Source organism: Canis lupus, chromosome 7, assembly GCF_011100685.1.
Source record: "Canis lupus familiaris isolate Mischka breed German Shepherd chromosome 7, alternate assembly UU_Cfam_GSD_1.0, whole genome shotgun sequence".
NCBI lineage: Eukaryota > Metazoa > Chordata > Mammalia > Carnivora > Canidae > Canis > Canis lupus.
Genome location: NC_049228.1, coordinates 11,029,506 through 11,054,570, shown reverse-complemented (window position 1 = coordinate 11,054,570; position 25,065 = coordinate 11,029,506). Strand labels below are relative to the sequence as shown.

At 36.9% G+C, this 25,065-nt stretch overlaps 1 protein-coding gene across 9 annotated transcripts in view; it reads right to left on the bottom strand.

The window, feature by feature from the left end:
- The window catches only part of RPS6KC1 (ribosomal protein S6 kinase C1), a 177,422-nt gene that overhangs the window by 129,417 nt on the left and 22,940 nt on the right, over nucleotides 1-25,065 (bottom strand). For 6 of the 9 annotated variants that reach the window (XM_038542113.1, XM_038542116.1, XM_038542124.1 and 3 more), the window contains one exon: nucleotides 8,825-8,940. The exons of 2 other annotated variants lie outside the window; for them this stretch is intronic. In XM_038542113.1, coding sequence (XP_038398041.1) covers nucleotides 8,825-8,940 — 116 coding nt within the window. Of the gene's footprint in view, nucleotides 1-8,824; nucleotides 8,941-25,065 lie in introns of those variants that run through there. One more of the 9 variants, XM_038542119.1, reaches the window with a different exon arrangement.

Below are 25,065 nucleotides of genomic sequence, written 5' to 3'. Positions count from 1 at the left end.
ATTTAGGTTCTTAATAAGCTCTCTACCCATCCATGCAGAAGATCAGAGAGAAATGGAGCTATCTGGGGGAACCCGGGTGGCTCAGTGGTTGAATGTCTGCTTTTGGCTCAGGGCGTGATCCCAGGGTCCTGGGATGGAGTCCCACATCAGGCTCCCCATAGGGAGCCTGCTTCTCTCTCTGCCTATGTCTCTGCCTCTTTCTGTGTCTCTCATGAATAAATAAATAAAATCTCCAAAAAAAAAAAAAGAAAAGAAAAGAAATGGAGCTATCTACAAGTCCCTGGCAAACCATGATGTGTACACACACACACAGAGGAAATCCAAGAGATCCCAAAAGAAAGCAAAAGCCAGTACAAACTTAAAAACTGCTCAAACTCTGAAAATACACCAGGAATCATCAGCATGTGGAAGCAGCATATAATGGAAAAAAATGTTTAAATACAAGCAAAGACGAATCACTGGCTGACCATTAAGCTATGCTGATACAGGACTAATCCCTGGTTAGCAATAGGGATTAGTTTAAAAATACAATAGAAATTAAAAATTGAGCAGAGATAGATATCAGCATACACTACCCACTAAACAGACTGCACAGATTCAGTGTAGACATGTTACTACACACACTAACAAAACAACACTAACAATCCTCAGGGCAAAAACTGGAACTCTGATCTGCTATGTTACCCAAAACTTCCAGTTTTCAACACAAAAAATCACAAGACATTCAAAGAAATTAGAAAGTGTGTGCACCATACATGGCAGATAAGGAGGAGAAGCAATCAATAGGCACTAACTCCAGGGGGCAAAGACATTGGACTTAAAAGGCCAAGACTTCAAAGCAGCTATTTATAGAAGTTAAATAATCGAAGAAAGTTGCAATTAAAGAATTTTTTTAAAGATTTTTATTTATTCATTTGAGACAGAGAGATGATACCAAGAGGAACATGAGCAGGGGGGAGGGGCAGAAGGGAGAGAGAGAAGCAGGCTTCCAGCTCAGTGGGGACATGGGGCTCGATCCCAGGACACCAGGATCATGACCCAAGCCAAAGGCACACTCAACCATGTGAGCCACCCAGGTGCCCCTAAAGAATTTTTTAAAGTATGATATTTTAAAAATAAATAAATAAAGTATGATATTTATGACTCATGAAATAACAAATATAATTAAATATAAATTATAAAAATGAACCAAATGCAACATTATTCATAAGATCCAAAAGTAGAGATAATTCAAATGTCTGTCAACTGATTCATAGATAAAGTATGGCATATTCATATCCATCTAATGGAGTATTATTCAGCCATATAAAGCAATGAAGCACTGACACACACTACAACATGGATGAATCTTGAAAACATTAAGCTAGGTGGGTAAAAGAAGTCAGATGCAAAAGGTCACATATTATATAATTCCATTCACATGAAATGTCCAGAACAGATAAATCCTCAAGACGGAAAATATATTAGTGGTTGCTAGGAGTTAGGGCAAGTGGGGAAGGAAGAGTTAAGTGCTAATGGGCACAGGATTTCGATATGGGGTGATGAAAATATTCTGGAATTAAACAATGATAATGGTGGCACAACCCTGTGAATATACTAAATGCCACTAAACTTTATACTTTAAAATGGTGAATTTTATGTTACGTGAATCTCAATTCTAAAAAAAGAACCAGATAGAAATCATAGTAACAAAATGCAACTGATTTGAGAAAGATGAATAATAAATGAACTTAAAGATCAATAGAAACTCTCCAAAATGAAAATCATAGGAAAGAAACACCTAGTAAGAGAATCGGAGAGCTGTAAGGATAATAGTAAGCATACCAACTTACATGTACCAGACAAGGGAGAGAAAAAAGTTGGAAAAAATATTTGAAAAGATGAGGTAGAAAACTTTCAAGCTTTGATGAAAAATAATCATCTACCAATATAGGAAGACAAATTAAACCCCAAATGGATAAACAGAAAAAGATGAACACCTTGAGTCACACTACTAAAAGACAAAGACAAAATTCTGAAAGCAGCAAACAGAAAAATACTTCTATATCAGAGCTACAGTAAAAAAATAACAAACAACTTCTCATAAAGAACAGTGGAGGGGATCCCTGGGTGCCTCAGTGGTTTAGCACCTGCCTTCGGTCCAGGGCGTAATCCTAGGGTCACAGGATCGAGTCCCGCATCAGGCTCCCTGCATGGAGCCTGCTTCTCCCTCTACCTATGTCTCTGCCTCTCTCTCTCTGTCTCTCACGAATAAATAAATAAAACCTTTAAAAAAAAGAAAAAACAGTGGAAAACAAAAGGTACTGAAATTACAAATTCAAAATACTAAAAGAAACACTGTTCATCAATAATTCTATATATCCAGAAAAACTACTCCTTTAAAATGAAGGGTAAACAAAAACACTTCCAAAGACTAATAAGAAAATCTGTTTCTAGCAAGCCCACCTTACAAACACAAAAAAAGAAACTGACAACAAATGGTAATTTAAATCTACCTGGACAAATAAAGAACACCAAAAAAAGATAACTATGTGGGTAAATATAAATGACTACATAAATATAGGTTCTTCTCTTTTCATCTCCTTAATTTCTTTAAAAGACATCCAATCATAACACTATATTGTTGGGGGTATAATATATTTGAGATATACATGATAATAACACAAAAAAAGGAGGATTGACTACAGCTTTATGAGCAAACTTTTTCTATTTTACTGGAATTAAGTTAATATTAATCTCAAGAAAATTGGCATAAATTAAAATGCATTATTTTAATCCCTAGAACAACCATTAAGAATATAAATTAGGGAACACCTGGGTAGCTCAGTGGGTTAACCATCTAACTCTTTTGATTTAGGCTCAGGTCATCTCAGGGTAGTGAGATTCAGCCCTGTATCAGGTTTACTCTCAGCAGGGAGTCTGCTTGATATTTTTTCTCACCCTCTTAACTTAAAAAAGCATAAAAGGGGAATTTAAATGGTACAATAAAAAGTATCTAATGCAAAAAATGACATAAAGGAGAAACAAAAGAACAAAAAGCATATGAGATATATAACATTTGGCAAAATAGCATATTTAAATATAAAAGAATAAATATGCCAATTGACAACAGCAATTTTGAGACTGGATAAAAAAAATAAGATCAAACTACATAGTGCATGTAAGAAATATCCTTTGGATTCAATAACACAAATAGATTGAAAGCAAAAGAATAAAAACAGAGGTTCCATACAAAAAGGTACCTAGATGGTCTTTATTAAAGAGTGATTTATATTAAAATCACACAAAATAGATCTTAAGACAATAAATATTACTCAAGATAAAGAGGGACATTTCATAAGGCTAAGAAAATCAACTTAGCAGGAAGTTATAACCACTATAAATAAATACACATGCACATGCCAACAGAGCCCCAAAATAAATAAACATTAACAACTGAAAAGACAAACAGAAAATTCAACAATAATAACTGGAGGCTTCAATACCTCACTCAAAATAATTGATAGAACTAGACAGAAAATCAGCAAAGATACAGAAGGCTTAAACATCACTAGCAACTAATTTGAACTAACTACAATTTACATAAAATTCCACCTGATAACAGAACATGTATTCCTTTCAAGCACACATGGAACATTCTCTAGGACAGGTGGTATACTAAGAAATAAATCAAACCTCACTAAATTTAAAAGAACTGAAATCATACAACACATGTTTTCTGACCACAACCATTAGAAAACAAAACTAGATATCAACAGTAAAAGAAATTTTAGGGGGAACACCTCGCTGGCTCAGTGGTTGAGCATCTGCCTTCGGCTTAGGGCATGATCCCAATCCTTGGATCGAGGCCCACATCGGACTCCACTCAAGGAGCCTGCTTCTCCGTCTACCTGTGTCTCTGCCTCTCTCTGTGTGTCTCTCATAGATAAATAGGTAAAATCTTAAAAAAAAAAAAAAAATTAGGAAATCAACAAATATTTGGAAATTAAAAGAACAGTCTTCTAAATAACCAATGGGTTCACAGAACAATCACAGAAGAAATTTTTAAAAATGCATTGAACTGAATAAAAATGATAAACAGCAAAGTAAATCCAAGCAAGCAAAAGGAAGGAAATAAAGTTTAGAGTAGAAATCAATAAAAGGAAATATAGAAAAGAGAGGAAAATGAAATAGAGAAAAATCAACAAAACCAGGTTAGGTTTTTTTTTTTAAAAGATTTTATTTATTCAATTGAAAGAGAGAGAGCAGGGGAAGGGCAAAGGGAGAAGAAGTAGGCTTCGCTCTGAGCATGGAGCCCAATATGAAACTATTTCAGGACCCTGAGATCATGATCTGGGCCAATTCAGATGCTTAATCAATGGAGAGCCACCCAGGCACCCCAACCAGGTTAGTCTTTTGAAAAAAAAATCAACAGTATCAAACTTTTAGCTAGACTGACCAAGAAAAAAATAAATAATATACAATTACCAAAATCATGAATGAAAGAAGGGACATCACTACCATCCCTACAGAAACCAAAGGCATTATACGGAAATACTATGAACAATTTACACTAATAAATTACACAGTTTAGATGAAAATTCCTGGGAAGGGACAAATTATCAAAACCAATTCAAGAAGAAAGAGAATATCATAATAAACCTATAACAAGCAAATAAATTGAATTAAAATTTGAGATCCTCCCAGATTAATTCTAATATCAGGTATGTACCTATGAGAAATGAAAAGATATGCCCACATGAAAAACTTATATGCCAATATTTACAACAGCATCATTAATAATAGCAAAAAGGGAGAGACAACCCAAATGTGCTCAACTGATGAATGGATAAACAAAATGAAGTAAATCCACAGATCCATACAAAGGAATACTATATAGCCACAAAGAGAGAGAAATATTGATATATGCTACAACATGTATTAAACCTTTAAAACATAATGCTAATAACTAAAAACACAATTCTGTTCACAAAGGTATCAAAAGAATAAAATGTTTATAGTAATTTTAACGAGGCGCAGACTTATCCACTGAAAATTGCAAAACACTGCTGAGACTAATTAAATACATGGAGAGTTATTTCATGTTCATGGATTGTAAGACAATATTGTTAAGAAACAATTTTCCCTAAAATGAACTATAGATTTAATAGAATTCCAATCAAACTCCCATCAGGATTTTTTGTTCATATGGACAAGTTGATGCTAAAATTTTTTATGGAAATTCAAAGGACTCAAAATTGCCATAATAATTCTGAAAAAATGATGAATAAAGTGGGACAACTTACACTATCTGATTTCAAAACTTATTATAAAGCTACAATAATGAAGTCAATACAGTACTGTTATAAGAACAAGCACATAAATCAATAGAACACATCAAAAGTCAAGAAATAAACCATCATGGGACGCCTGGGTGGCTTAGTAGTTGAGCATCTGCCTTTGGCTCAGGTCATGATCCCGGGGTCCGGGATCAAGTCCCATATCAGGCTCCCTGTGAGGAGCCTACTTCTCCCTCTGCCTGTGTCTGCCCCTCTCTCTGTATCTCTGATGAATAAATAAATAAAATCTTTAAAAAAAAAAAAAAAAAGAAGGAAACCATTATATTTACATTCAATTCATTTTCAGCAACAATGCCAAGGTAATTCAATGGGGAAAGGATGGCCTTTTCAACATACAGTGCTGAGACTATTAGATATTCATGTTCCAAAAGATGAATTTAGACTGTTACTTCACACTGTATACAAAAATTAATTGAAAATGGATCACAGACCTAAATCTAAGACCAAAACTTTTAGAAAAGATCACAGAAGACTTTGGGCTAATTAATCCAAGTTCTTGGATATGACCAAAAAAGCGTGATTCAAAAAAAAGAAATAAAATTGATAAACTAGACCATTAAAACTAAAAATTGGTCCAGTGACCTGACCTATAAGACGTAAGAAGGACTACTTCTAAGTAGAATTTCTAGGAAAGCTTTTAAAAACTGGCATGCATGCATGCATGCATGTATTCATTCATTCATCAGCCCTTTTCCTTTCACACCCCAAACCAGGAACCTAAGGCTTTGATGACATCATTAAGGTCTGTACCAATCTTGTCCCGTCTTCCTCATTCAACTTCTTGTTGTATGAAACAATAAACCCTTTTCTTATTTCAGCTAATATGGTAAGCTTTTTTGTTTTTTGCTTGCAGCTAAATAACCCTCAAGGATCGTATTTTCATATCTTTATTTAGAGACTAACTACCACTGTTGTAATTTTTTTTAAGATTATATTTATTTATTTATTCATGAGAGACAGAGAGAGAGAGAGAGAGGCAGAGACACAGGCAGAGGGAGAAGCAGACTCCATGCAGGGAGCCTGACATCGGACTCGATCCTGGGTCTCCAGGATCAGGCCCTGGGCTGAAAGTGGCGCTAAACTGCTGAGCCACCTGGGCTGCCCTACTGTTGTAATATTATTAAATCAGTATCTCTCTCCTGACCAACACACTACTTAAGGTATTTCTAATATATTTTCTAAGATTGGCTTGACTTCCCTTAAAGTGACCAATGTCTTCCTTCTTTTCTTCTTTCTCTCATTTCACAAAGCCTAAAAAGTGTTATTCAGCAGCAGTTACAATCAGGAATTCTCATATCCAAAAGAAACAGAATGAACAAGTAACATATTTAAATGGTTCAAAGTCAGGGGGTACCTGGGTGGTGCAGTTAAGCACAGGGCTCTTGGTTTCAGCTCAGGTCATGATCTCAGGGTCGTGAGATTGAGTTCCATGTCAGGCTCCATACTCAGTGCAGTCTGCTTAGGACTGTCTCTGCCTTTCCCTCTGCTCCTCCACCCACCCTACCCTACGCACACTCTCTCAAATAAATAAATAAATCTCTAAAAATAAATAAATAAATTGTTCGAAGTCTAAGATCTGACTTCCATAGTCCCAGATTGATTTTTTTAGCCCTTGGCATGTGTTAATTTGCATGACTGCCTTTCACAATTTCTACAAAACCATACCCTTCTTTTTTAGTAATGCTGCCTTTTTCTCTTTTTTTTTTTTTTTTAAGATTTATTAATTTGAGAGAGAGAGAGAGAGAGCACATGTGTGCATGAGAGTGAGTGGAGGGGGGGCAAGCGGGAGAATCTCAAGCAGATTCCCCACTGAGCACAGAGCCCAATGAAGATCTGGCTCTTATGATTCAGAGATTATGATCTGATCTAAAATCAAAATCAGATGCTTAACTAACTGAGCCACCCAGGCGCCCCTAATGCTTCCTTTTTCTTTAAGCATAGACTGTTTGCCATATAGATAGGGTTGTAACTAAGAGTAGCAAAGAACTGTATCAATTTGGTTTGGCATTTTATCCTAAAGATCTGCGGTATGTCATAAGCAGAGCCACATTCATCATTTCAGCCTTGTTTACACAATGATGGAAAATTAAGCAATGAAGTCCATCTCTAGAAATCTTATTGGTACTATAAACTTTTCTATTACTATTTGTATTTCTATTAGTGTAAAGTCATAAGTTTAGACTATCTTTCAAAGGATCAACTGTCTTCAGTAAGTTAAAATAGGTCATAAAAAATAATTTCCTGGGATCCCCGGGTGGCTCAGCAGTTTGGCGCCTGCCTTTGGCCCAAGGTGTGATCCTGGAGTCCCAGGATCAAGTCCCACGTGGGGCTCCTGGCATGGAGCCTGCTTCTCCCTCTGCCTCTCTCTCTCTCTCTCTCTCTCTCTCTGTCTATCGTGAATAAATAAATAAAATCTTAAAAAAAAAACTTTTAAAAACTAATTTCCTTTTGTAGATCCACTGGCATCAAGAAAATTAAAAATCGCACTACTCATATAGTATTCATATACTTCATATATTCTAACAATTACATTTATACAAATGAGTATATATTTAAAGAAGAGGAAAAACAAGTATGGAACAATCACCTAGCTTTTTGTAGAAGTCTAAAGGCAACAGGAAAACTGTGGTCATTTTTTTTTTAACTGTGGTCATTAAAGACATTGATATCAAATAACAACTGTACAGGTTCAATGCAAAATAAATTAGAAAATTATTATTTAAAATGACAAAGAACTTTGGGGCACCTGAGTGGCTCAGCTGGTTGTGTCTGACTCTTAATTTTGGCTCAAGTCATGAGATGAAGCCCTGCATCAGGCTCTGCACTCAGTGCAGAGTCCACTTGGGATTCTCTCCCTCTATCTCCCTCTGCTTCCCTACCCCCCTACTGGCACTCTCTTTCTTTAAATAAATAAAAAAATCTTTAAAAAAAATTAAAACAAAATTCTAAAGAACTCAGAACTGAAAACCTTATATATCAAGAAACTGAAAACACTAATATCTAATGATTCTGATCACATAATTTGTATTAGCCTATCTCTCTAAAATTGTATAGTGACTACTTTTGTTCTATCTCCTACACAAATTAGTACAATAATAACAAAGTGAAAACAAACTTATAGTGGTTTCTATCCTAAAAAGTCTACCACTGAAAGACACCTCAAAAAGTGAAGGCAACAACTAGAATTTCATGATACTTATATTTTTTTAAAATGTGCTTCAATTATAATGTGGAGTGAATGAGATCATCTCTAAGCCCTTTGCATCAATATTTTTAAATCTATGAATCAAAAATCTTACACATTTCTACACTAAAAACAAGATATGTCAAAGACATTGTTTAGCAACTAACTTCTTATTTTAGTGAATGAAATTCAATAGTAAATTATATTTTCTGTTAAATAACAACTTGAATCCTGCATTACTACAAATTAGAAAACAAAAATATTTAATACAGTACAAAATATTTCAGAAAGACTATCAAACCTTGAAAAAATCTTCAAGTTGTTTACTGTTATAAAGAGCAGGGATATTGGCAGAGAACTGTAGCAAATCTTCAGCACACTGTCTTCTCTCTTCAATGACAGTTTCATCAAATCGTCCTAGAATCAAATAAGAATCAAGACTTAAGGAAGGAAGGAAGGTTAATAAAGGAGCAAGACCTAAAAAAAAAAAAAGAAGGAAGGAAGAAGGTAGGTTGGTTTTTTGAGAGTTTACATTCACAGATCAGAAAGAAGCAGCAGGCCTATCTGCCTTACTACACAATCCTCTAAAGTCAAGTCTGCACTGTTGGAATCAGCGGTACTCTCCCCCCAAAAGACAATAATGTTTCTGATACAAGACACAGAGGTATGAACTGATAAATTAGTGGTGCAGCCATACTCAAAGAAATTCAACATTTAAGAAGCTGGTATGATTTGAAACTCAAGTTGAAAAGCGAATTATAAAGAATTCAAATGGTTTTCCCTAGTAATTTAATACTGTAATTACCCATATAATTTTCTCTTTCCCACTCTTTTTGATTTATAAAGAGGCTGAAGAGAGGAAATTGTGAGAACATCTGTATATCAGTGGGGTCAAAAACCTCAGCTTGAAGCAAAAAAGCTTTTAAGCCAAACTCCATGTGTGCCGCTGTCAACGTGCGTGACAGCATGCTTGTGAGAAAAAAGACAGTACACACAGTACCAGTGAGCTGTGATTTACAAGGTGATCGAAAGGTGGTTTCCATAGAATTTTTTTTAATGCTATATACAATTTGAATGCTGGTAAGACATTTTAAAATATTACCATTTTGTACTACTTAGATCAGACTACTGGTTGGCATTTGTCACATGCCATGTAGAACACTGATGGCAATACAGGCTTAAAAAATACAAAATCAAAAGAGGAACATCATCACATAAACATTTTAAACCACTATGCAAAATGTTAACAGAAAACTGAGGCACAAAGAGATCCCTAGCTATATAACCCAAGACAAGATTTTGAAACTGAATCACTAAAAACTCTCAGCTCAAGGTCTCATGCTTATGGTGAAGCACCTACTTCAAACTAAAAGAAATGGTTTTAGAGTTAGACCCGGTGTAACTAGCTCTACCATCCACTAGCTATAAAATCTTAGATAATTTCTTCATTTATAAAATGGAGAAAATGAACAATGTACTCAGGACTCCAGTTTCATGACAGGCACATAGTTAGCACTTAATAAGTTAATGATGATGCCTTTGAATGTTCAAGTATCATCACAGTGTCTAGCACGCAGAGCATGTTAATTAACTCATGCTTGACTGTATGCGTGAATGGTGGAAATTCAGAAAATTTTTCAAAAAAGAACAGTCTTAACAGTGGAACAGTCCATCATCTTAGAAAACAGCCATCTTTCATTAATAAAAGATCTTAACATGGTCCACTCAGCATAATGGATGGGTTCCAGAGACAACAGTCCTACAAAATTCTATGCATGTGTCCACAGGTAGGTTTTTCTAGGGAACGAGTCTATAACTTTTATCAACCCAGGGCCCAATAAAGGTTAACAGCCCAAAGGGAATCCATTAGAGGATCCCAGACATTCAAAACACTGCTTTATTTATACTACACAACAGGGTGCCAGTTGCTAACCCAGTGTCTGTTTTCACCTTCTTCCTTAGTAAATAATTAGGAAAATAATTTCCCGATTTCTAACCAAGGACATAGTAATCCAGAAAAAAAGAAAAAGAAAAAAAAAAAAAAACCACTACATTTGTAGTTTGCTTTGCAGTTACATGTGGGCCACGGACTAAATTCTGATCAATAACATATAAACAAAAATTATACTGTGGCTTCCTAAAAAACCTCTTTGAGAGATAGCCTTTTCTTCTTTCTCCTTGCCCCTTCTCAGAAAGGACTGTGACATGGCAGGTTAAGAGTGACAGAGCCGGGATCCCTGGGTGGCGCAGCGGTTTGGCGCCTGCCTTTGGCCCAGGGCACGATCCTGGAGACCCAGGATCGAATCCCACATCGGGCTCCCGGTACATGGAGTCTGCTTCTCCCTCTGCCTATGTCTCTGCCTCTCTCTCTCTCTCTCTCTCTCTGTGACTATCATAAATAAATAAAAAAAAAAAAAAAAAAGTGACAGAGCCAACAAGTCAGGAGCTTGGATTTCTGATCACTGTGGAGCCATCCTGCCTAAAGCTACCTTCAGGTCTCATACCATGAGAAGGAAATTGACTTCTACCAGGTTTTAAGGTTTATCACAAGAAACCAAACCTAATACCATTATGGTAAATCTATGTTTCTATTATTTCCCAGGTCGTATGCAACAATTCAATTAAACTCAATTCTCCTGATAAGAATCTAAAATGATGTGCTAGCTTACACCTATCAGTAATATTATCTGGAAACAAACTTCCAAGAGCCCCTCCCTACCTGTAAAGCAAATTTTCTGACCTGACAACAATGTAAGTTATTCAGTCTTGGGGAAAACTCACTGGCCAAATAGGTTAAAATTACAGCTAATTGTCCATTATTCCTTCTCTTATCTAAATAAGAAATTAAGTATACACTGGTACTTATGATTATTAGTCCAATATGTTTATCCTTTAAATAAAACTTAATTCCAGGGCCTGTGAATTAATATTAATAATTTTACGAACATTTATAATCTCAGAACAAAAAAATCTAGAAAATGCACAAAATACTACACTATGTTTCAACCCACAAAACCAACTGAAGTTATCTTTAAACGCATTAACTAAAAAAAAAAAATAAAAATAAAAAAATAAAAAAAATAAAAAAACGCATTAACTACTTGTCAAGAAATTTTAATGGAAAACTCAATAATATTTAATGACACACTAAGAAATCTCGTTTTGTAGCTAAAACAAATACATATTAATATGGGAGCTTCAACCCTAACTGTAACCAGGGATTCATCCCACCTCCCTATAAAGCTAGTTAAGCAATGAGTACATCAACTTCTAAAGAGAACAAAACACATCTTTATGAATTTCCATTCCACTAAACTTGGACAAACGGAGAGGAATTAAAATATTTTTCAGAATGGAGCAAGCACAACCAAAAATAAAGGCTTATATAGTAAAGGGTTCAATTACACTGAATCCTATCATCAGAACAAATAGATGACAGAACATGCTCACTTTTTTGTTCCCAAGATATTTCAGAATAACAATAACAACAAAAATAGTATTTGTAGCATAAACAAAAGAGAAGCAGATGAATTTTAATCCAATAACTACTGGCCTTAGTATATTCAACAAAGCTACATAATTTTAAATTAAAAAAAGAAAGTAGCAAGATTCAACATTCATCCTAACAGTAGCCAACAACCTTAGTGGGGGCTGTTCTCTAGTAGACAGTCCTTTAGAAGCACCTAAACCTCACTTGACAACAGCAACAACGACAGATCATAAACAGGAGCTTATCACTGCATTAAATTTCCATTCACAGGGTCATTGTTTTCCTGTGAACAGAATAGAAGAATTATAGGTCATTTCCAAAAGAAAATGCAAAACATATTTTTCATAAGAAAATTTATTATGTGGGATTATATGCTATATATGATATTATTTGTGTGTGTGTATATATATATATTATATATATAATTATATATATATTATATATAAGCCAGCCTCCCACCTCCAATTACCCAATGATGCTTTCTTTATTAAAAGCTATGGGAGGAAGGATGCCTGGGTGGCTTAGCAGTTGAGCGTCTGCCTTTGGCCCAAGGCATGATCCCAGAGTCCCAGGATCAAGTCCCACATTGGGCTCCCTGCATGGAGCCTGCTTCTCTCTCTGCCTGTGTCTGCCTCTCTCTCTTTGTGTGTCTCTCATGAATAAATAAAATCCTTAAAAAAAAAAAAAAGCTGTGGGACGAAAAACTAAATACAAATATTCTAATAAGCTGATAAATCAATGGAAATAAAGTCTCTCTCTCTCTCTTTCCCTCTGTTTATAAGCTGTCTTTGAGATAGTCTTTTTTTTTTTTTTTAACGTGGAACAACATCTAGATATCAGAGCAGTGACAACTTTTTAAAAATGCAAATGTCAATGATCAAAAGCTGGCTATACGAAACTAAAAGCTGCCCTTGACCAGTAAAAAACTAGCTAGAAAAGCCTGATGCTGATTCTTAACTGAAACAAAAATTCATTCAGAATAAAAACAAAGACAGGCCAAGGTTTTTGGGTGTGAATTCTTTCCAGTCAACAGTAACAAGAACATACCTCTAAATGAACAAGTTGGATTTATTACTCCTTGCAACAAGAGAAAATGTATAGTATTAGGAATCTTGGGACATTTCAAAGGTGTTAGAATGGACTTATCGGATTTGGACTTGCATGTTAGGTACTTCTGGGAAAGGTTTAAAAAAGTGAGGGCTTTGCCCTGGTTTTGATGCTGTCGGGAAGTGGGGATAATTCTATGGTTCTATGAGCTCTATCTAATTCTATGATTCTACGATTTTAATAAATCTTACTATGAGGCAAAAAGAATGAAGACAGGCTAAGGCCATGATTTATATAAAGAAGCTGCAGTCCCTTATGGTGGCCAGGATGAAGATGTGCTTGATCATTTTTATGACTTTAACAATGTTCATGTTTTTGTCTGTACTCAGACACAATTCAAAGTGGTCTTGTTTTTGTCTTGATCCAAGGATACAGAGTGGCCTTACCTAATGTCCCTGTTGTGTGAAACTGCTTATGTTCAACAGGAGAACACAGCCTAGATGTGAATACCAGCCCAACTCTAGGAAATAAAAAGGTCGAAGGAATAGGCCGTGCAAAGCCAGTTCTTTCTTAACTGCCAGCAGCTGCTTTTCTCTTTCTCCTAGGAAATCAAAGTGTGACAGCAGATCCAATAAAACAAGTAAAACAATGATCTAATCCTGAGAAAGCAATCAGACAGGAAAAAGATTTTGAAACCTACAAAACTTTACACATTTTAAAAATGTCAGTGTCATGAAAGACAAAAAAAAAAAAAAGAAAGAAAAAATGCATGAGGAATACTCTAGATTAACCTACAGGCATGATCCTAAATCCAAAAACAAACAAACCTAAAAGGGACATTTTTAGAACTGAGGAAATAAGAATATGGACGGCATTTTTGATCATACTATTGTCATCAGTTAAATTTCTTAGGTGTGATATGGGATTGTGGTTATGGGGGAAATATGAAGCACAGGGGTGAAATGTCACAATATCTGCAACTTATTCTCAAGTGGTTCCAAGAAAATGAGATAGATAGTAATAAAAAATGCAGCAAACTGTTAATGATCAATGAACTTGGGCCAAAGGTATAAAAGCATTTATCACTCTTTTGTGGTTTTTTCCTGTACACTTAAAAGTTTTGCAATTTAAAAAAAATGGAAAAAATAAGTTAGATACTATACTGGTAAGATGTAAAACAGAGGGAAAGCAACAAACTTAGCCTAAAGAAAACAGAAAACTTCCTAGAAAAGGAGACATCTGAAAGTCTGAAAGGCTAACAAAGTTCACAGTGGAGCAGTGCAACGTTGAAGTCACAGACACAAGAGAATATGGTACATCAGTGGTAACTGAGCAACAAAGGATAGCTAACGGTAGCAGATATGTGTCAAGCACTGAGCTAGACACACTGCAGATGTAATCCACAGAACAGGAAGGTATTATCCCTATCTTACCAATAATAAAACAGACTCAGATGTTAATTTGTTCAAGATCACATGGCTAGTAAATCATGGATGGAAGATTTGGGCCTAAGGCCATCTGATTTCAAAAGGCATGTTATTTTCACTCTATTGCCAGACTAGTAACTACATTTTTGATGGTTGTGTAAATTACAATAGGATTCACTATTGCTGCTGAGATTTACATACTAAAAATGTGAGAGTAGTTAAAAAGATGGATGATTAAAAAAGAAGTCCCTCCACACAAGCACAGCTGCAGCCTGCAGGGTTCACTGCAGTTATCAAGTATTACAAATGGACTGTACCATTTACTGAGAGAGATAAATTGCTTACTTACCAAGATTAATAAGAAACTTTCATTCTATAATATGCAAGGATGTGGAGAAAAGGTGAAGATAACTTTTTAGCAATATCAATAATAGCTACAAATCTCAACTAATTTAGAAACCATTCCCTTTCACCCAGTGACAAGCTTATTGTTTAAAAAGCTGGGCTGTGGGGATCCCTGGGTGGCGCAGCGGTTTGGCGCCTGCCTTTGGCCCAGGGCGCGATCCCAGAGAGCCGGGATCGAATCCCACATCGGGCTCCTGGTGCATGGAGCCTGCTTCTCCCTCTGCCTGTGTCTCTGCCTCTCTCTCTCTCTGTGTGACTATCATAAATAAATAAAAATTTAAAAAAAAAATGTTTTTTAAAAAATAAAAAGCTGGGCTGTGTATCCCCCAATATTAAAGATATATGGATAGAGTTAAATTCCATAGTACAAAAGGTATAAAATAAAGAGTAGGGGATCCCTGGGTGGCTTATGTGGTCTAGTGCCTGCCTTCAGCCCAGGGTGTGATCCTGGAGTCCTGGGATCAAGTCCCACCTCGGGCTCCCTGCATGGAGCCTGCTTCTCTCTCTGCCTGTGTCTCTGCCTCTCTCTGTCTCTCATGAATAAACAAATAAAATCTTTAAAAAATAAAAATAATAAAAATAAAGAGGAAAAACATCCCTCTCCCCACATCCTGAGAAGGTACACACACTATATAAATGTGTGTAGTCATATCCTCACACAATTACGTATATCTATTCAAACACAGATATAATCTTACTAATAAACATTTTGCTGTGCAACATTTGTTCTCTGTGTCTTAAAAAAAATATGGCTTGGAACTGGCACAAAAAACAGACACATAGATCAATGGAACAAAATAGAGAACCCAGAAAGGGATCTTCAACTATATGGTCAACTAATCTTCAACAAAGCAGGAAAGAACATCCAATGGGGGAAAAAAGTCTCTTCAACAAATGGTGTTGGGCAAATTGGACAGCCACATGCAGCAGAATGAAACTGGACCATTTCCTTTTACCATATACAAAACAAAGGCTCAAAATGAATCAAAGACCTAAATAAATGTGAGACAGAAATCCATCAAAATTCTAGAGAACACAGGCAGCAACCTCTGTGACCTCAGCCATAGCAACGTCTTACTAGACACAACTCCAAAGGCAAGGGAAACAAGGCAAAAATGAACTACTTGGGACTTCATAAGATAAAAAGCTTTTGCATAGTCAACAAAACCAAAAGACAATCTATAGGATGGGAGAAGATATTTGCAAATGTCTTTTATCAAATAAAGAGCTAGTATCCAAAATCTATAAAGAACTTATCAGGAACGCCTGGGTGGCTCAGCAGTTGAGCATCTGCCTTCGACCCAGGGCGTGATCCTGGAGACCCAGGATCGAGTCCCACATCGGGCTCCCTGCATGGACCCTGCTTCTCCATCTGCCTGTGTCTTTGCCTGCCTCTCTCTCTGTGTCTCTCATTAATAAATAAATAAAATCTTTAAAAAAAAAAAAAAAGCTTATCAAACTCGGGGCACCTGGGTGGTTCAGTAGGTTGGGCATCTGCCTTTGGCCCAGGGCATGATCCTGGGGTCCTGGGATGGAGTCCCACATCAGATTCCCCAGAGGGAACCTGCTTCTCCCTCTGCCTATATCTCTGACTCACTCTCTCTGTCTCTCATGAATAAATAAATAAGATCTTTAAAAAAAATAAACTTATTGAACTCAACAACACCCAAAGAACAGATAATCCAATCAAGAAATGGGCAGAAGACATGAACAGACATTTCTTCAAAGAAGCCATACAAATGGCCAACAGGCACATGAAAAAATGTTCAACATCACTCAGCATCAGGAAAATACAAATCAAAACCATGACGAGATGCCACCTCACACTGGTCAGAATGGCTAAAATTGGCTAAGAATGGCTAAGTTCAGAAATGACAGATGTTGGAGAGGATGTGGAGAAAGGGGAACCCTCTTACGTTGGTAGAAATGCTTACTGGTATAGCCACTCTGGAAAACAGTATGGAGGTTCCTCCACAAAAGTTGAAAATAGAGCTATCCTACAACCCGACTCCTGTGCTACTAGGGTATTTACCCCAAAAATACAAATGTAGTGATCCGAAGGGGCACCTGACCCCAACATTTATAGCAGCAATGTCCACAATAGCCAAACTATGGAAAGAGCCCAGATATTCACTGACCAATGAATGGATAAAGATGATACAAACGGAATATCACTCAGCCATCAAAAAATGCAATGATGTGGATGGAACTAGAGGGTGTTATGCTAACAAAATAAGTCAAGGAAAGACAACCATCATATAATTTCACTCATAGGTAGAATTTAAGAAAGAAAAAAAAAAACAGAGCATCATAGAGGAAGGGAGGGAAAATAAATCAAGATGAAATCAAAGAGGGAAATAAACCATAAGAGACTCTTAATCTTGGGAAACAAACTGAGGGTCGATAGAGGGTGGGGGGGGTGAAACAATGGGGTGATTGGGTGATGGACATTAAGGAGTACTGTGTATTACATAAGACTGATGAATCATGAACTCTATCTCTGAAATTAATAATACACTATAAATTAATTAACAATTTAAATTTTAAAAAAAATTTTAAATATAGCCTGGGTATCTTACCACAGCAGTATATTTCAAATAGCTAAAGAATTCTATTAATTGGCTAAATTATGGCATATCTGTACAATCATATAATGAAAAAAATCCAGTTTTTGTTCAGTTTTCTTCTACTGCAAAGAACACTCATATTTATGTGTGTGTGTGTGTGTGTGTGTATGTATGCATTCTCAAAATGTGACCTGCCAACTTGCTGGGGGTTCCCCAAGGGCCTCACAAGGGATCAACAAGGTCAAAACCATTTTCATAATAATACTAAGACAGTAGTTGCATTTTTCACTGCATTGACATCTACATTGATCACCTAAAAGCAATGACAGTAAAACTGCAAACCTCAAAAAAAAAAAAACTGCAAACCTCTTAGTATGAATCAAGACAATGGCACCAAACTATTCTTACTTGTAATCACCATATTCCTGACTGCCACTTACTCATATTAAAAAAATGTTTAAATGTCAGTTTCATTTAAGAATGTCTTTGATGGGGAATTCCTGGATGGCTCAGTGGTTGAGAGTCTGCCTTTGGTTCAGGGTGTGATCCTGGGGTCCTGGGATGAGGCTCCCTGCAGGGATTTTTTAATTTTTAAGATTTAAATAAAATCTTAAAAAAAAAAAAAAAAAGAATATCTTTGATGAAGCAATAAAAATTACTAACTTTATTGAATTTCAATCCTTGAGACCACTTCTTTTCTTTTTTTTTTTTTTTAAATTTTATGTATTTATGAGAGACAGAGAGAGAGAGAGAGAGAGAGAGAGGCAGAGACACAGGCAGAAGGAGAAGCAGGTTCTCTGTGGGGAGGAGCCTGACATAAGACTCAATTCCAGGACCCCAGGACCATGACCGAAGCCAAAGGCAGATGTTCAACCACTGAGCCACGCAAGTGCCCCAAGACCACTTATTTCAAAAGTCTGTGGGGGAAAAAAACTATAACCATTCATATTTAGGTATCTGGTAGAAACTCCCCACAAAACACAAAACAAACATAAAGTGAGCCCAACAACTCAAAGAAAACTACGATAGCATTGGGGTTTTTTGGTTTCTTTGGGGGGGGGAGGGTTATTTATTTATTTGACAGAGAGAAAGAGAGAGAGAGAGAAAAGCAGGGGGAGTAGCAGGCAGAGGAAAAGGGAGAAGCAGGCTCCCTGATAAGCAAGGAGCCCTATCAGCGGCACAATCCTGGGATCATGACCCAAGCTGAAGGCAGTCGCTTAACCAACTGAGCCACCCAGGTGCCCCCCACAGCATTGCTATCAGTGGTGAAATTCAAGTCATCAAGTCACTGTGAGCCTGACAGCTTCTTAACATTTAAAATATTTTCATTAGAGATATGTGATGATATTAACTATTTTTTATATTGATATAATGAAATAGGTCAACATATCAAAGATCTGCATAACTCTGGGAACCAATATTTTTCACATGACCAACATGATGTTATAAGTTCATGCATAGATTAAAAAATCCATTCAAATTTAAGACAGACTAATGAATTTTAATAAAACAAAGTACCAAAGGTTTGTTGATAGGATTTCATATTCCATAATGCAATTAAACTTTTAAGAAACTACCCCTTACTAAATTTTGGTGTATAAGATGATTATCTTCAATTGTCTGAAAAGCTATTAAAATGCTCCTCCCTTTTTCAACTAAATCATCTGTGTGATTCTGAATTTTCTTCATATACTTGAATCAAAACAATCTATCATCACAGATTAGATCTAGAAGCAGATATGAAAATCTAGCTGTTTTCTCTTAATGCCAGCATTGGAGATTCACAAATGTAAATCAATACCACACTTCTGACAATTATTTTCCATAGCAATATAATATTTAATATACCTTTTATTTTTATTTAATACATATTTCTAAACTTTTAGAATGGTAAATATTAATAGGTATAAGTACATCAATAGTTCTTTGAGATGTCAAGAAAGGAGACTTCTGAGACTAAAACATCTAATAATCATTGCTAAATATCTCCTATGCAAGGAAAATAGGTGTGTAGTAAAACTTACTAAAAAAAAGAATTTTTAGGAAAAGGCATATTTTTTTTCCCTAGGAAAAAGCATATTTTATTTTTTAAAGATTTTACTTATTTATTCATGAGACACAGAGAGAGAGAGGCAGAGACAGGCAGAGGGAGAAGCAGACTGGCTCCTCACAGGGACCCCGATTCAGGACTAGATCTCCAGACCAGGATCGCACCATAAGCCAAAGGCCGACCATCAACTGCTGAGCCACCCAGGTGTCCCAGAAAGGTATATTTTAAATTGATCTCCAAAAACTGTGAATTTATACTCTTCCTGCTGCACATCTATATCCCTATAGTAAGTATAATCAAACTTTATTTTTGCCTTGATATTGACTTTGATGACATCATTGCCTATAACTACTCTGTCTCTTAAATTTTAACTCATTCTTTCTTTCTTTTCAACTAATTTCTTAGGCATTTTATATGTCAGGCATGGTTCTACATACTAAAGATATAGCCACAAGTAAGAATAAAGCAGTCTCTAATCACACAATCATGTTAAAAAATCAGAGAAAAATTAGGAGGAAAAGACAGTTAAGTGTGAGGGAGGTTTCTTTTTATTTTTTTAAGATTTAATTTATTTATTTGACAGAGAAAGCACACGAGCAGGGGGAGCAGGGGAAGTAAGAGAGGGAGAAGCTGGTTCCCTGCTGAGCTGGGAGCCTGATGCAGGGCTCAATCCAGGACTCTGGGATCATGACCTGAGCAGAAGGCAGACCCTTAACCAACTGAGCCACCCAGGCACCATGGTTTCTTATTTTTAGAATATAAAAGAATACTTTCTGCATTTAGAAGCATGATTCTTAAAATTCCTCAGAGTGGGGGTACCTGGGTCGTTCGGTCAGTTAAGATTCTGACTTCATTCAGCTCAGGTCACAATTTCAGGATTCTGGGAAGGAGCCCCCGTGTCAGGCTCCCTGCTTAGCAGGGAGGCTGCTCCTCCCTCTCCCTCTGTCCCTCCTCCCTTCATGAACAAGGTTTTCTTTCTCTCAAATAAATAAATAAAATATTAAAAAAAAAAAAACACTCCTAGACTGGTTAGTTTTAATTATTTGCATCTTCACAGTTAAAATAGAGTGTCACTGGGGTTAGTATCCCAAATAGATAAAGAACTCACACAACTCAACACCAAAAAATCAAATGATCCGGTTAAAAAAGTGAGTAGAGGATCTAAATAAGCATATTTCTAAGAAGGACAAACAGATGGCCAACAGACACATGAAAAGATGCTCTACATCACTAGTTATCAGGGAAACACAAATCAAAACCACACTGAGATATCACCTCACATCGGTCAGAATGGGTAGGCTCAAAAAGACAAGAAATAACAAGTGTTGGCAAGGACGGAGAGAAAAGGGAATCCTCTTGCAACTTTTGGTGGAAATGTAAACTGGTGCAGTCACTGGAAAACACTAAGGTGGCTCTCCAAAACATTAAAATAGAACTACCATAAGATCCAGCAATTCCACTTCTAGGTATTTATCTGAAGAAAATGAAGCCACTAATTCAAAAAGATATATGCATTCCCTATGTTTATTTCAATTTCAATATGGAAGCCACCTAAGTGTCTTTCAACAGATGAATTGATAAAGAAGATATGGTATATACACACATACATATACACACAATGGTGATATTATTCAGCCACAAAAAGGAATGAAATATTGTCATTGTGACAAGGATAGACCTAGAGATATTATATAAGTGAAATAAGTCAAACAGAGAAAGACAAATACAGTACAATCTCACTTACATATGGAATCTAAAATGCAAAAGAGATGAACAAACAAAAGAGAAACAAAATGGTGGTTGGGGTGAAGGGGATAAAGAGGTACCAACTTCCAGTTATAAAATAAATAAGTCACAGGGAAGTAAAATATAACATAGGGAATATAGTCAATAATATTGCGATAACTTTGTATGGTGATAGACGGTAACTAGCCTCATTATATTGATTTTATAATGTACGTAAATGTTTAATCACTATGTTGTACACCTGAAACATCGTATTATATGTCAACTATACTTCAATAAAAAAATCTTTAAAAAAAAGTAGAGTGTCACAAAACTTAAAAACTTGACAGTAAGGATGTCATATCAAAGCACTTCCCTTTACAGAACTTCTAGATCATGATGCTTATTTCAGCTATACAAGACTCTAAGATTCTCAGAAGACAGAGGCTGAATCACCATACCCACAGTGCCTATTTTTAAAATATTTCTTGAATTAAATGTGTTATAAAATTTCTGGATAATTATGGTTGGACTCTATTAATAGCAGCAGAACCACGATCAAATGAGGCAGTAGATTCAATGACATAAAGTAACTACAACTTTAATAAGAAAAAGTGTCAAGGAAAAAAAGTAAGGATAACAATGAACAGAAGGCACCAGAAATGTGAATACCATGGAATGTCTGAGCTCAAAGGCCAAAGCATGCAAAGATTAACAAGAGTTTACGGATCCCCCAATGCTTCATAGGGGAACAAAATGAATTGATGGTACCATCAAAACTAATGGGTTCTACTGCTACTAACCTGTTGTCCACATCCCTCACTTGTTTTTCACCTAAGAAAATACAAATGCTTTCCTCTGTAATTATGAACCCAAGATACCTCTCAACATTACTTAAATTTCAAGATATCATTATATATCATAAATTGTTAATATTAAGTATTTGTTAAAATTAAAGAATTATAGCAACAAGCTTTTGAGGGCCACTTCATTCTGGCATAAATGCCATTGATATTACTATACTATCATGCATCTGTTTTTTTTTTTTTAAGATTTTTTTTTTTTTATGAGAGACAGAGAGAGAGAGAGAGAGAGAGAGAGAGAGAGAGGCAGAGACACAGGCAGAGGGAGAAGCAGGCTCCATGCAGCCTGATGTGGGACTCGACCCCAGGTCTCCAGGATCACGCCCTGGGCTAAAGGCAGCGCTAAACCGCTGAGCCACGGGGGCTGTTTCTTGTCCCCAGATCTCAAGATGTTGTGAAACATGCGAAATATCCTAAGGAAACAAGTGTAAAGCTCAGGGAATACCGTGATGCTGCAATCAGACTGAAGAAATCACTATTCCAGGTAAACTACAAGCTGGTGGAGATTGGATAATTTCAAATCACCCATAATTCTTCCTCAATTAAAGAGAGCATCAATAGGGTTCAGTCCAGAGATCAAATCCACATGGTAATTTGAGCAAGGAAAGCTTAATACAAAGACTATTCAACAACAGTTAACTTATAAATTCTAAGGAATACCCCCAGGGTAAAAGAAAGTGCCAAAGGAACAACCTGGAAGAGGGAACCCCTCCCCAAAGTTGGGATTGGGATCTTCCTGGAGAAGATGTGGTTGTAACCACTGGATGGGAGAGAAGTTAGATGGGTTCCCTAGGCCAGAGGCGGCCCTATGGTTGCCAGGAAAGAGAGAAAAACCCCCACAGAGTTCAAAAGGACAAGACTATCAGGCAAGCAACAAGAGGGAATCACAGTGCTGGGAGCCCACTCATAAGCAAGGCAACACCAGGCCTTGGGTACACAATGTGTTACGAAAGCTGTTTAGGGGTAAAGGCAGGCCAGGGCTGGCAGATAGGCATGCAGAGAAGACAGGGCATCAGGAGCCTTTTCACCTGCAGGGCAATGAGGTCTGGGGTCTACAGTGTCCCCAGGGCACAGGAAACAACCTTCAGGCAGTTAGAGGGTCAGAAGCCCAGTCCACTAGGGCTGTGGTGCCTTGGTGTACTCAGCCAAGTGGCTACCAAACTGGCTAGGGATGCAAGCTTGTCAGTAGACTGTATTTAGATGTGTGGCTGAGGCACATGCCTCTAGCAACAGTGTAGTAGGAACAAAAAGAAAACTAAAACCATAGCACACTGGAAGGAAGAAGAGAAGCCCCTTACCCTCCTGCAATGCCCCTCCTCCAGCAAGCTCTACTGTGAACAGCATACTCACTGTAAAGGAAAAATACTTAGAATACAATCCGTTAATGAGTAAAAGAAAATGAAAGGGACTTGAAGCAAAGTGGCAATAGATGGGTAACTGGAGTGGCTTCTCAGAATTACCAATGTAAAAGCTCCAGGAATTACAGGCCTATCTTAAAAGGCAGCAATTTCTCCAGTGTCAATGAGAAATACAACTGATATCAGAACATACTCTCTAAAGCCATTGCACAAAAACCAACATGACATAGAAATAGGTATTACTATAAGAATAAATAAATGCCATAAAAGAACTTTAAATTAGTGGCAATGTATAAAAAGTTAATACATAATGAAGATGGTATTGGGAACCTGGGTGGCTCACCGGTTGAGCATCTGCCTTTGGCTCAGGGCGTGATTCTGGAGTCCCAGGATTGAGTCCTGCATCAGGCTTCCTGCATGGAGCCTGCTTCTCCCTCTGCCTGCCTCTCTCTCTCTCCCTCTCTCTCTCATCCTCTCTCTCTCTGTCTCTCATGAATAAATAAATAAAATCTTTTTTAAAAAAAGATGGTATCAATTTCATTGGGAAAACATGACTTAATAAATATCCTGGAATAGATGTCTATCCATCCGAAAGAAACATAAAATGAAGTATCATCCTGCATCCCATTCAAATATAAATTCCACATGGGTATTAAGAAGAATTTTTTTAAGCTCTAAAAATCATCTTAGAACTTCCTCAAAAATGAGGAACTAGAAGACATTTCTTTTTTTTTTTTTTTAAGATTTTATTTATTTATTCATAGAGACCCAGAGAGAGAGAGAGGCAGAGACACAGGCAGAGGGAGAAGCAAGCTCCATGCAGGGAGCCCGACGTGGGACTCGATCCCGGGTCTCCAGGATCACACCCCGGGCTGCTGGCAACGCCAAACCGCTGCGCCACCGGGGCAGCCCTAGAAGACATTTCTAATCAAGAACAGAAACCCAAAATCTTAGGGGGAAGAGGGGGCAGGAATAGAACTGAATATAAAAAATTTGTTTGGCGGGGATCCCTGGGTGGCTCAGCAGTTTAGCGCCTGCCTTTGGCCCAGGGCGTGATCCTGGAGTCCTGGGATCGAGTCCCACGTCGGGCTCCCGGCATGGAGCCTACTTCTCCCTCCTCCTATGTCTCTGCCTCTCTCTCTCTCTCTATGTCTATCATAAATAAATAAATAAATAACTCTTTTAAAAAAAATATTTGTTTGGCAAAAGCTATTATAAGCAATTCTAAAATATAGTAGATGTACTATATATAAAGGTATAAATCACAAAAATATGTATGTATGCAAATGTATATATGGGTGGAAGTATAATGTACCCAATGTGCAGAAATGTATCATGTTTCCTAACACTAGCTGCTGAAACTATGTTAGAAGCAACTTGCAATGAGCCTATCTACTGCCCAGATAGTGGTCTTTGTGGCAGCCTGGGTCCAGCCAGAAAATGGAGTCCACAGAGCAGTTTGTACAGGGAAAGTCTTATAAAGACTTATTAGAGCACCTAGGTGGCTCAGTGGTTGAGCACCTGCCTTTGGCTCAGGTCGTGATCCCGGGGTCCTGAGATCAAGTCCCCATCAGGCTCCCCAAAAGGAGCCTGCTTCTCCCTCTGCCTCT